This window comes from Sparus aurata, chromosome 2, assembly GCF_900880675.1.
Source record: "Sparus aurata chromosome 2, fSpaAur1.1, whole genome shotgun sequence".
NCBI lineage: Eukaryota > Metazoa > Chordata > Actinopteri > Spariformes > Sparidae > Sparus > Sparus aurata.
This window is the reverse complement of record NC_044188.1, coordinates 34,526,595-34,539,565: the sequence shown is the minus strand read 5'-3', so window position 1 is coordinate 34,539,565 and position 12,971 is coordinate 34,526,595. Positions and strand designations below refer to the sequence as shown.

At 38.4% G+C, this 12,971-nt stretch overlaps 1 protein-coding gene across 1 annotated transcript in view; it reads right to left on the bottom strand.

Moving 5' to 3' along the window:
• Positions 1 to 12,971, bottom strand: part of LOC115596666 (unconventional myosin-XVIIIa) — a 142,714-nt gene that overhangs the window by 18,245 nt on the left and 111,498 nt on the right. Inside the window, exons 32-36 of the mRNA XM_030441942.1 lie at positions 10,804 to 10,917; positions 6,839 to 6,955; positions 5,347 to 5,430; positions 2,307 to 2,444; positions 109 to 294 (exon numbers count right to left, since the gene is read on the bottom strand). Coding sequence (XP_030297802.1) covers positions 109 to 294; positions 2,307 to 2,444; positions 5,347 to 5,430; positions 6,839 to 6,955; positions 10,804 to 10,917 — 639 coding nt within the window. The remainder of the gene's footprint in view (positions 1 to 108; positions 295 to 2,306; positions 2,445 to 5,346; positions 5,431 to 6,838; positions 6,956 to 10,803; positions 10,918 to 12,971) is intronic.

Here is a 12,971-nt window from a genome sequence, read left to right as displayed (position 1 = left end):
TGTTGCTGATTTATTGTTGATGGAAGCAGGCTCTTATAAAATGTCAGGAGTGTCTGACTTGGTCAGTGGCAATTGTTAGTAAGTTGTCTCATCTCGTCATATCCTTACCAGCTCATGTTTCTTGCGGCTGGCCTCGGCTTCCTTTTTAGCAAGTTCACCCATCTCTTCTTTAACGTCGCGGATCTGTCTCTGCAGACGTTTGTTCTGCTCCTTCTCTCGATTCTCACTGCTGCTGCGCTGGTCTCGTTCCTCCGTAAGCTTCTCCAGGTTCTCCTTAAGACGAGCTACAAGGCTCTGTGCAGTAAGAGAGAAAAGGTTCATCAGCATAGTCAGTTTGATACCTTTACATAAGTTGTATGTGAGATAATGTAGAGCCGGCAGAAGATAGAACAACAACAGAGGCGAACAACAAGATCACTGAAGGAGCACATTATTGATTTGAATAAATCAGGAAAGTCACTTGGAGCCACTGCAAATCAGCTACAGGTCCAACAATCAACTGTGCAAATGGGTACATGGCATAGTTGCTGCCACAATCAGGAAGAAAACAAAACTATCACCTGATGCTGAGAGAAAACTGGTAGGGATCGCCAAGAGTCAACCAAAAACCACCCAAATGCAAGGCTGCAATGAATTAGAAGCTGCTGCAAGACAGGTGACATTCTCCACAGCCAAATGTGTTTTGCATCGACATGAGCTGCCCTGCAATAAAGAAGCCCTTGCTCAAAATGTGGCACCTTAAAGCTAAACAGAAGTTTGTTGATGATCACATGGACAAAGAAAAAACGTTCTGGAGAAATCTCTGTGGTCATATGAAGCAAAAATGTAGTTGTTTGGCCACAATGAGCAGCAATATGTTAAGTGGAGAGAAGGTGAGACCTTTAACCCCAAGAACACCATACCTACAGCCAAGCATGGCGCTGGTAGTATGATGCTGTGGGGCTGTTTTGCTGCCAGTGGATCTGGTGCCAGAAGCTTGGGTCTTGGGTGAAGTTGGGTTTTCCAACAGCATAATTATCCCAAACACACATCCAAAGTGATAGAGGAATGACTACGTAATTCAGGCTAGAGTTGAGGTTTTGGAATGACCTTCCCAAAGTCCTGACTTGAACCCCATCGAGAGCATGTGGACTGAAGAAAGTCTATGCCAGGAAGCCAACAGATTTAGTTGAACTTCACAGATCCTGTGAAGAGGAGTGGTTAAAAATGCAGCCAGAGGACTACCAGAAACATGTAGATGGATATCAAAAGCACCCAACAGAGGTCAAAATGGCAAAGAGACGTTTCACTAAATATTACTACTTTTGACTTATGACTACATTCACTGTATATATATTTGCGAGCCTATAGTAAATTCATTATTGAATCAACTTTATGAATGTCTTTTGTGACGAAGTAGTTTGTATTCCCCTCATTAATCACAGAAAAATGAGAGCTGTAGAAATCATTGGAACTAAGGACTGACATGATGTACATGATCTTTACTTCTAACCATGACTGCACATATACCTTGATCATAAATGTGTACTATCTGTATTCGGTCTGTGCATCAATGCAAGAAGCATACTTTATCAGTGAGTGAGCGTCTGCATTAGCCACCAGCTCCATCCATATTTCACATACAGTGGGTGTTGTACACTGCCTCAGCACATCTGTATTGATTTAATCCTGCTACCTCCGGCACTGATGAGTTGAATACTCAGATCACCTGGCATATTCACAAATGGCAGGTTTTTTTAAAAAGCAAACCAAAAGGCAATATTAGTCATTTATTTTTTACAAAAATACACTCAATGCATATATCACCACAGGCTACACACTCAGATATTTAAAAAATGAATAAATAAACATGTATAGATTAAAATATGTGAGGATTTTAGAAGGTTCAGTGCAGAGGGAGTGTCTTTGGCAGTGAGCTCACTGCACAGCTAGTAATTACTAAACCGAACCTGCAAAATGTATCTTTTGATGAAACAGAACTTAAATTTCTCCCTCGGCGCATGCAGATGATAACCTCTATCCTTCACTTGTGCTTTTTGTCTTTTATGTCAATAGAAGTCAATCTTAAAGTAATTTGAAAATGACAGAATAACAAATAACACAAGATAGAGGAGAAAGTAAAGAAGGGATGGTTTTATCTTACTGGCAGTGGTCTGAAATTTCATGGAGCTACAGTACATGTTTATGTGGTGCAATTGATATTTAGTTAATCGTGACCATTTATTGATCTGTTTCTGCAGTTGATCTCTGACCTCAGTACATTTCAACCACCCACCAGCACTCCTCCACCTGTCTTTAGCTCTCACCTCCAGGCGTTTGACCTGGGTCTTCTCAAACTCCAGTTTGGACTCCAGTTCACGGATCTTGGCCTCCTGCCGGCTGACGAGAGATTTCTCCACCATAGACTGTTCCTGGAAATCAAGTTGGCTCTGGAGGGATTGCATCTAAGACAAAAACATATACATATTTATACAACAATACATGTGATGACACCCATTGGCTGGCATAAAATCTGACCTTTATGCCCTAATTCAGATCATCTCATCATAAAGAGTGGACATTCCATGTGGAGTGCTGCAAAGCTCTGTCTTGGGTCTATTACTTTTCCTTTTCCTTTTTAAATGCACGCTATCATTTTTCATTGATATGTAGATGACATCCAACTCTAACTGTTTATCTAAATGAAAGGAGCCCCTTTATTCCCTTAAAAACTTAATCCCTGGCACATGTTTGGCAAATGGCACAACTACACTGTGAATACAATTTACTACACTGTTTCAGCACATTACAGCCCAAAAGTCTTTAGGTTCTCATTTCAACCACTCAAGACACTAGTTAATGTTTTGAGAATTAAATTCTCCTTTTCTGACTGAGGGAGCTAATCCCCTTCATAGAATAGAATTACTTTAATGATCCCAGACTCAGAGCTCATTTGGTTGCATTAAAAACCTTTAGCATCTTTGGTCAAAATGACACTTCAAAGAACACTTCAAGTAAGGAGTCTAGGAGATTGCAGACCCTCAGTGCACTTGTCACCATTTATGTTTGTGTACGGATTAAACAAACAAGATTAGTGTTAATTAATGAGGCCTACAATTGTTGGTACGCTTATTTCCAAACTTTTGACATAGCAATACTTTTTGCTAAACTGGCCTAACCATCTTGACTTCAACTCCGTACTCCTTACCCCACTCAAAGGGATAACGACATAGCGTTATGCATTAGGAAATGTAGCTGATGTTAAAAAATTTGAAAATACAGTACTTCAGAACGAATGGCTTTAAATTCCTTAAAATAAGGCTACAATACGATATTCATAACACACTACTAGGGCTGTAATCTCCTAGTCGACTGGTCGATTTATTGGTCAATACGTTCTGGCTTGACCAGAATTCTGATCGATTGTCGATTTTTGGTGTGTCAATTACATTCTGCTACGGCAGTGCGTAAACACGCAGCAGGGCCTCTCCATCCCAATGCTGTGTGTCCTGCATATGGCATGTTTGACTTTATCAGGAGGAAAGTACCAAGTGCTAATGGGGGTGTTTTCAAAGCACCCCTGTTTCACAGGTAACAGTGTGTCTTCAGAACATCCCCATTGTTTTCACTACTTTGGATTAGCCCAACCCACTACAGACAAAAGTACTAGAAGGCCTGGTCCAGTGGTTTGTTAAATATATATTTATTTTTAAGCGTTTCATTTACAGTCATTCATATTCTACCATGTCAAAGACATCAGCAGTGTAGCAGCATTGATAAAAATGGGAAAAAAGTTGAATGCAAAGTTTGCAAGCAACAGTTTGCATATCACAGCTCGACTACAAACAAGGCATGTCACCTAGAAACGGTAAGCTGACTTGTCTGCGTTAGGTTGCTCTGTCCGTTTTAAGTATACGAACAATTATTTTTTCTTGAAGTGGACTTGCCTTTTGTGTTTAAGAGTAAAAGTTTTAGGTTAATAGTTCGTGTCTCAGCCATGGAGCTGAGCTCCTACAATCGACTGTTTTTTTTTCCGCTCGCCGCTGTCCTGTCAGTCAAGAAGTGTCAATCTCTACATGCAAATGAATGGACTTATTGCTAACAACAAAACAACAAATTATCCGTGCATTTATATGGAACTAAGCTTTAGGAGTGTTCCATCTTAACTCTCCTCCATGTAATGTCGCATTCGGAGATCGACACTGCTCGACTGGCAAGATGGTGGCGGGTGGAAAAAACAAGTGAGTTGTTCAAAAACTTTCTTTTTAGTAAACTCTGTGTTCACAAACAATGTTATTAATGCTCGTGCTCATGTGTAGAGACCCTGGTGATACTACGAGCAGAGTTTCACGTTGTGTCGATAGCAATTTTGATGCTATCATAGTTGTGCCCCTAGCACTCCATTGAAAATGAGTTTGACACAAAAACGAACATAAGGTAAATCTTAAAAATGCCTCTTTCATTGTAATTATGCTTTTAAACAAATGTCTGACTTGGGTAAATTCACAAAAAGACCCTAGGTTGCATTTTGGCGAGAGTTTTGCTTTAAGATGCACAATTTTTAAAAAGCTTTTTTATTTATTTTCACTATTTTATTTTTAATTGCACCCCTTCTTTTCCTTAAAGAGAGAAGAAAATAATATATATCTACAGTATTATATATCTGTATAATTAAATGTATAGTGACCATGAATATTGTTGAAATGTTTTTGAAATGTTCTTTCTTTATTTGATTTGGCAGTCAGTTCTTGATTACATGCAGATGTTAAAACAACTACTAGGCTACTTCATCATATATCACACTGATTCAAATGTGGAGACTGTGCAATAGTTTAATTGAAATATTAAGTTGACTGTGTTAACTGTGTAATAAGTTTCATGGTTTCATTTATCAGATTTCATTGATATTTGTCAAGTTTCATTTTGTCAAATGACAGTGCCAATGTGGAGGCTTTTTGTTGACAAAGGAAATTATGATTATTTATATTTATCTTTATGTAATTTATTATCATTTGTTGTAACAAGCAGAGATGAAAATAAATCCTGTCTTCCACGAATTCAGTGCATCTGTAACCTAATAGTTATTTTTGTGGTAGAAATATGGGAATCAGTAAGGTATCGACAAGTACACAAATGAAAATACTCATACATCCTCAATTTCATTGTACTCTCCTGTACAATAACAATAAAGACTATTCTATTCTACACTCGTACTCGGTTTAAAAAAAATGGTATCAGTGCAACCCTAATTTGTTCAGCACCTTTTTTCTCTCCTGTTTTACCGTTCTTTAAGACAAAAATTACACATTTTACCTGGCTGTCCCTGTCAAATCACCGCTAAGCTAAGAGCTGAAAGCCACCATTTACCTTTTCCTGAATATCCTGCTTCTCCTTGAGGGCCTCCTCCAGCTGGGCTTGGAGGTCGCTGATCTGAGCCAGGTTCTGGGCCGACTGAAACCACACAAGCACAGGAAAGAGGAAAAGTCAGTGGGTAACATGATACTACAGTATGCAGACTATACAAAACCTGTACAGCTATAACTGAACAATAAAAAATACCAAGAAGAATAAAGTCATTAGTGAAATTATATAGACAACTAAATCTGCTGAAAAGTTTTCCTAGCCTGGTGAAAGTATATAAATACATCTCATTTCAAAGTGACCCGGTGAAATATAAGGGGCTTTTTTTTTTCTTTTTTTTTAATAGATGAAGCACTCTGCTACAGTGAATTCTACTGGGAGCCAGTGGAGGCAGATCAGTCACTCAAACAGTGCCAGAAAGAAATCGCTTTTACTCCACTTTTATTCCCACTTGCTGTTAATCTGCATACACAGCTACATTAACACTAATGGCGAAATGGGAAAATGATTCAATGAGCAGAGATGAATAGTGTTTAAACATTCAATGTAAAGCTTGATACAGGCATTTCACCATTTACAAATTAGTTATTGCTATAATAACATAGCAAAACAGATTGCTTTTTGACTTTTTTTTACATGATATGATCGGAGACATAAAAAGAAATGCATAATATTCCAACAGCTTAATGATATATCAGGACATTTTTGCTTTTAACTGAAAACCATATAACAACTCAATGCCATTCATCTGATACATGATGGATTATTCAGTAAGATCCCAAGACCCCCTATAATGTTCCAAATAAGGGCAGGGAAGAGAAGACCATCTACAAGTAAAAATGGAAATTAGTAAAAATTTCCATCCAGCCTGAACTGGGTGTAAGAATTTGTAAGTTATTTTTTTGTGGTAACTTCTGTAACCACAAAAAAATGTGTTTCAATGAACTGGCCAAAAAGGCTGTAAGAAGGTCTTTCCATTACCAACAATAAAGGACACATCGCACTGACTAGACACACAATGGCTGCCCTGACAATACCCGATGGTCAGCCTGGTGTGTGGGGGCCTTAAAGGTGCCAATTTGGCTAGGCTGATTTAGTGTCACTGTTTTCTATGTTGGCCAGTGACAAAAAAGGCTTTATGTGATACCAATGAAGCCTTCAGCTGTAATTATACATCTCAGAAGATGCACAATGAACCTACACGAGGATGATACATGATTTCCACCAACACATAACAGATGGGGTTCTACAGATTTTCCCTTTTGGAATTAATAAAGTCATCCATCCATCCATCCAACTATCCATCTATTTATCTGGTTTAAGCTTCATTAAATGTTTCAGTCTCAAAATTAAAAAGATCACAAAGTAGAGCCTGAATTGTTAACATCTTAAAATAAAATAATTTCAAGCATAAAGCTGCATAAGGAAAATGGAAGTGTATTTTTCAGGTCTATAATTATTCCAGTTGCACAATCAAGACTATCTGTTCAAAGTAGACCTGGGCCACAGCAGCCTTGTGTTTCTTCATCAGCTCGTTGAGGTCCTCCTGGTCCTCCTCCATTCTTGACTGGAGGTCATTCTTCTCTCTCTGCAGACGACTCAGCTGCTCCTCTAGCTAATAGACAGAAAAAAATCAAGACAATTTGTGATTAGATGAACCCAGCTGTTTGGTCACTGTGTCAGACAAACTAGACAAAGATTTGCAGCTGACTTTGCATACATGTACACGATTTAAAAACTATATTTAAATCCTACAAACAGGGTCTGTGGGTCAAAGAGCCAAGTTATCCAAACATTTTCTTTAATGCTGTAAGTCAAATTCTTTTGCATTGGAGCTAATTATGACTTTTGAAGCATAAATGTACTCAAAGGTAACTGTATTCCTCCAGAGATGAGTCACCAATATTAGTCATATTTCTGTAAGTTTGAAAAGTCAAATCCATCTATCAAAGTTGTTCTGGTAGAAGAAGACATGATCAAGCATGAAATGTGCAGGGGACATATTTATTAAATATAATACAGCTCGAGTTTGAAAAGCTTTTTGAAACTAGGCATCTAGCGGTCTGCTGAAGAGACAAACATAATTCATCACGAACCACCAGAATAGAAAAGAAGAGAAGCTAGTCACAAAAATTACATTTTAGAATAAATTGGACTGGAAGTGACTCTGATTTACTGTCATCACAATGCATGTTCCATTTTAAGTGATAGCTGATATAGTCCGTGACTGCATGTGTTGGGAAAGTGAAATCAGCAGCACATTATTATTACTGATGTGTTGTTGTGTAAGATGATTTCAGTTGGGTGAAGTGATGGGACTGGATTTCCAACGGGAAAAAAATACACAAAGACAGGGAAATATACTGTAGATATCAAGTTTTTCTAAATGCAATTACAATTTCATAAGCATACCTGCTTAATTTAAATTGATGAGTGTTATTTTTAAACTCCATCTATCCAAACAAACAAGAACATCTTTAGTTATATCAACTGTATCTATTATTGATGGCAATTTTGGTTGTTAATTCAAGTAATTGTTAATCAGAGATCCAAACTGATAATGACTTATGGGACTGAATAAATGAATTGGCTATCTTTCCTTACTGGGCGGTGCTCCCAAGGCAATCTTATGTACAGTTAGATCTTGTTTTTTAAATATAATTAAAAATGTATATGGGATCATCTTTATTATCATTATCATCATTATTATTTTATTATTGTGAATACATTCCTTAAACATTTTGGATAATGACTCACATACCTTTTCTCTTGCAAACCAGTCATTGCCAGTTTTATTGGTTTAGGATCTAACGTCCTCTCTTTAGCTTGTTCCAACAACATCTGACGGTTCTCTTTGTAACTTATGGTATAGGAATGCTCAAGTTTTACCAGAGATATTTACAATATCATACACTTTTGTGTAAGAATGAGAATGTTTTGTAATACATTGTTATGAATGAAAAAAAATAACTAAAGTTATTAAAATTCACTCAGCACAACATTTAACAGCTTTCATATGAATATAAAAAATAAAACAAACATCAATAATTTGTTAACTCACCATTCTATAGAGTCCATGGGAAAAATGTTAATAATGCCCACAAATTTCTAATTTGTACTCTTAAATTCTTAACTAAGGCTCACAAATTATTTTGGTTTGGCAATTCCAAAATTTCCATAAATAGTTGTAAAATGTGATTAATGGTCAGTCTGGAGACATGGTTGGACTTTCTAGGTGTGCAACTTAATGCACAGAAGAGGTTTTCCTCTGAGATGAATCCTAATTTGTTCAAATACAGTCCATCTGTTAATCACTGGGCCCAACAGGAGTTATTTACGGTGACAGTCAAAACCAGGTTATCCAATTAGAGGCACATATGCCTCACATCCTCAGCTGAGGGGAGGGACTGTCCTGAAGAAATCCTACTTCTGTAATGACTCAGTTAATCTACAAAAGAGGAAGAATGGTTGGTGGTGCAGAACTACTGATTAATAAATTATGACTATGACTTCACTATGTGAAAGGTCTAATGAATCCATTTGCACATAGCAAGTAAATGAGAGGAGTCAGGGACGGACAGAGCTGATACCACTGCATCCATCGTCTTACGTCTTGTCCAAACAGGATGTAGACTGAACCCAAATCATTGAATCAAAAGACTTCAAAGTATGAATTTTGATTATGAGGGTAAGACTTACTTATTCCTTATCTATTTTTATTAGTACACACTACTGAGATGTACCAAGATGTACTTCAGTGACTAAAAATATCTGTGAGAATCTGGGGCAAATTCATTTACATATCACGCTCTCCTTTTTTAGAACCGTTGGCCTCACGGAGAACTGATAAAAGCTTTGAAGCACCTCCAGCTTCGCAAAATGGGAACAATATTGTGATGATGTGACTGTTGGCATCATCAAACTTCCATTTAGCATATTTAACAATAGGCTGTCAGTACAATTTCAACCCAGTTGCATAGCAGGACTCTTTATTCCTCTTAGATTGCCATGGTTCTCTGGAAAAATAACGCCATCGAAAAAACATGCAAGACAATTTTCCCTAAATACTGCAATTACGGCGATAGAATTGCAGGAGAATGGCAAAAATGCCAGATCATTTGAAAGAAATGTTATTTGCATGATTTTATCTTTTGTTGAATAGCAGTAGATGATGTGGTCAAGGCTGCATCAAAAACACTCCATTTATGCAATAACAATATATGTCATCGGTTTTCCAAGCCTTTTACATTTCCAGCAGGCAGGGGGTGTGATGCAGAGGTCATCCTCAAAGATGCCATTTCAAAACAAACAGCTACTGACACATTCAGCTTACTTCTACAGTATTCCTTTTCCCCCTTCAAAACACCAACAACATTGTGAAATTAATTACGCTTCATTTATGAAGTCTATATTATACACACACATGCATTCAAAGCTATTGGAACAGCAAGGCCAAATCCTTTCATTTTTGCTGTACACTTTAAACATTTGGGTTTGACATCTGCTACTTAACCAACCAGATCATTATCAGGACAGGTTCAATTGACCTCATGTCATACCCAATAAAAAAGAGAGAGAGACAGAGAGAGAGAGATCTCTATTCATCCATCCATCTTTATCATTCTATAGTCATCCTGATATCCTCTCCAATCCATCCACACATACATCTATCCCTCTTTTCCTAATATCTGCTTCTGGCCTGCAGCTTCACCCTTTCACTTTTCAAGGTGCCACGTCTTATTTAAATTAGATTCCCTGCTTTGTTTAAACCAGTTTCAACGATCAGTCATTTCTTTTACACAGAGAGGAATGAAAGCAAAGGCAGATGAATCCTCACTGATAATGAGGGTAAAGGAATAGCAGAAGGCAGTTTGACCAACATTTAGAACCAGATTGCCATGGAAGCAGCGCATTGAGTAAGTATTCACAGATGTCATGCCAAAAGGACAAAAATGTTACAAATGGTTGAGATGGAAGAAAAGAAAGGTAAAAACTGAAGATATAAAGAGAGAGGTATAGACAGAAAACAAAGAACCTGTCAAACTGTGTTTTTGCAGAAGAAGAGTAAATATCCTCCTGCAGAGAATTGGAAAATATGGTAAGAGAAACAGAAACTAAAGAACAGAGGGAGAAATATGGGCTGGAGAATGAGCTCTGAAGGAACAGGTGTGTCCTCTAACCTCTTATCTCTGGCTATTGGCAATTATTTGACATATCTGCTGCACCCCTGCTACCACCACAGATGGTGCAGCCTTAAAATGCCTCACAGCAAAGTGATCACCACTGATGATAACTTACAAATGTTGTGACAGCTTTAGCTTTTTCATCCTACTCAACAATGATATGCAGTAAAGTAAGTAGCAAACTTGATCTATCTGCCACCTGTGGTTGTGTCACTACAGAAAATGTATCAGAAATGCTGCTTTTAAAGACTGAGAGGAAGGTCCGGAGAGCTGTACTGACCGCCTGTTTAGTTTTGGAGATGTCCTCCATCTGAACGTGCAGATCTTCAATCTCCACCTCCATGGATTTCCGAGCTTTAACTGCAGCTGCACAAGTGAATTCAGACTCCTCCAGCTGAAACAGACACAAAAAAAGTAGAAAAATGTATCAGTTCAGTGACCTCAAGGTAACTTAATACTAGGGATGTCCCGATCCGATCTGTAGGATCGGGATCGGAGCCGATCTGAGCATTTTTCCGATGATCAGAATCTGCAATTTTGAACATGGACCCAAGCCCGATTTTTTTTTTTTTTTACGTCAGAGCACAATTTGTGGCAGAACGCAGATGCGCGCGTGGTGTTACTCTGGCAAACCTGTGAATAAAGTGTCTGCAGTGTGGAAATAACTTCAATTAGAAAGCGAAAGCAGTCCAACGGCAACATGTAACATCTGCTATATGGCCGTTTCGCGGAGCTGCATTTTACTACTCATTTGATACAGCATATACAAAACAAAAACTCAAAGAATACAACGTGTTCACTCGAGAGTACAGGCAAGGAGACCAAAGCAGCAAACAGTTGCGGATACTTTCAGTTATGAGAAATATCCTCAGCGACATGTCCACAAATAATACAGAGAGGGTCATCAAATTAATCGCTCTGGAAAACCAGCTCATCTCCATGGTAGAGGATCAGGGTTTTCTTCGTCACCTGGAGTTTTTGAATCCCCGGTATGCCCTACCATCTCTGCATTACATTTATTCCACTTTCGAGTTACAACATGCCGGTATATGCGCACTAGTTTCGTGGGTCTCATACAGCAGAGCATGTAAAGCAGGCAATCCAGGAGATGCTGAACGCGTTAATAGACAAGCAACGTGTCCAGGTCATTTTATGTGACAACGTAAAGTACATGAAATATGCAACGGATTATATGGAGGTACCAAGCGTGAGCTGCGTCTCACACACACTTCAGCTGGCTGTACACGAGGGTCTGCTGTCACAGTGCACTCACCTGCTAACACAAGGAAGGTGGAGGCCAATGTTGTAATATCATATGCAGAATAAGAAGGCTATATTAAAGTATATACTTTGTTTCAACAAAATAATAAAAACCCATTAAGGAACAGCTTAGATGCAGGTACTTTTTTTCTTAATGCAGCTGTATTATCTAGGAAAATATTAGTTAAGGCTAAGTATCGGATCGGGCCTCGGTATCGGCAGATACTAAATGTTAAAGGACTTGGATCGGGATCGGGGTAAAAAAATCTGATCGGGACATCCCTACTTAATACTGAATGTCCTGTGTCAAACTAGTCAACTATACGCACAGTCACTGTACTACACGACCAACTGATTCTGGTCCCCCTGCTGAATGCAACAGGGTCTTTGCTTTTTTCAAGGGTCACAATATAATCTTGGGGCTCACAATATGAATAGGAAGACTTCTTTCAGATTCAAATAGGACTCAAAATTTGAGAGGGGAACCATCTTGGGCAGTCATCTTGGTATCCGTAGTACTGTAGTTTCAAACATGCTAGTGAAGATTGTCATCTGGGTCATAGTATGTCTACATGGATGCAACAGGACTTCCCTGAAGATGTTTTACCTCTCATCCAAGAGGCTTCGTCAGTTCTAACTGATTGGTGGGTAGTCAGAGGCTTTAAACCCTGTGGGGGTGTTAACCCTGATAGAGTCATAAGGTCACAAGTGAGTTCTGAGTTTCAGGGTTGCTAAGGACACATGTGAGAGAAAATACAGAAAGAACTAATGAGACATGATGTTATTAGTTGTCATTAACTGGAGCAACATTATCTTCAGTTCATCCATCTCTCCTCTGCTTTGCTCTGTCTGTGTATGTGAAGCTCTGGTTGAGGTAGACTCACATAACCAGAGTTATGTATACACTGCTGTCAGTGTCTTGAGAGTAAATGACAGCCAATGCAGTAGAGACTCTCATGTGGAGCTGGGATGAGTTCAAATAAATTAGACCCGAGTTCAAATAAATTAGATAAATAACATAAATAAAATATTTCATTCCCTTCAGGGTTGCTGAGATTAAATGTAGATATGTATTCTTGAGCACCCCTAAAACGGGTCTAAAATTGCCTATGTCATTCACTTATCCATTCCCAGTCACACATGAGTGAAATACTAACCAATATGCTGCTGGTGAAATGTTTCTAACCT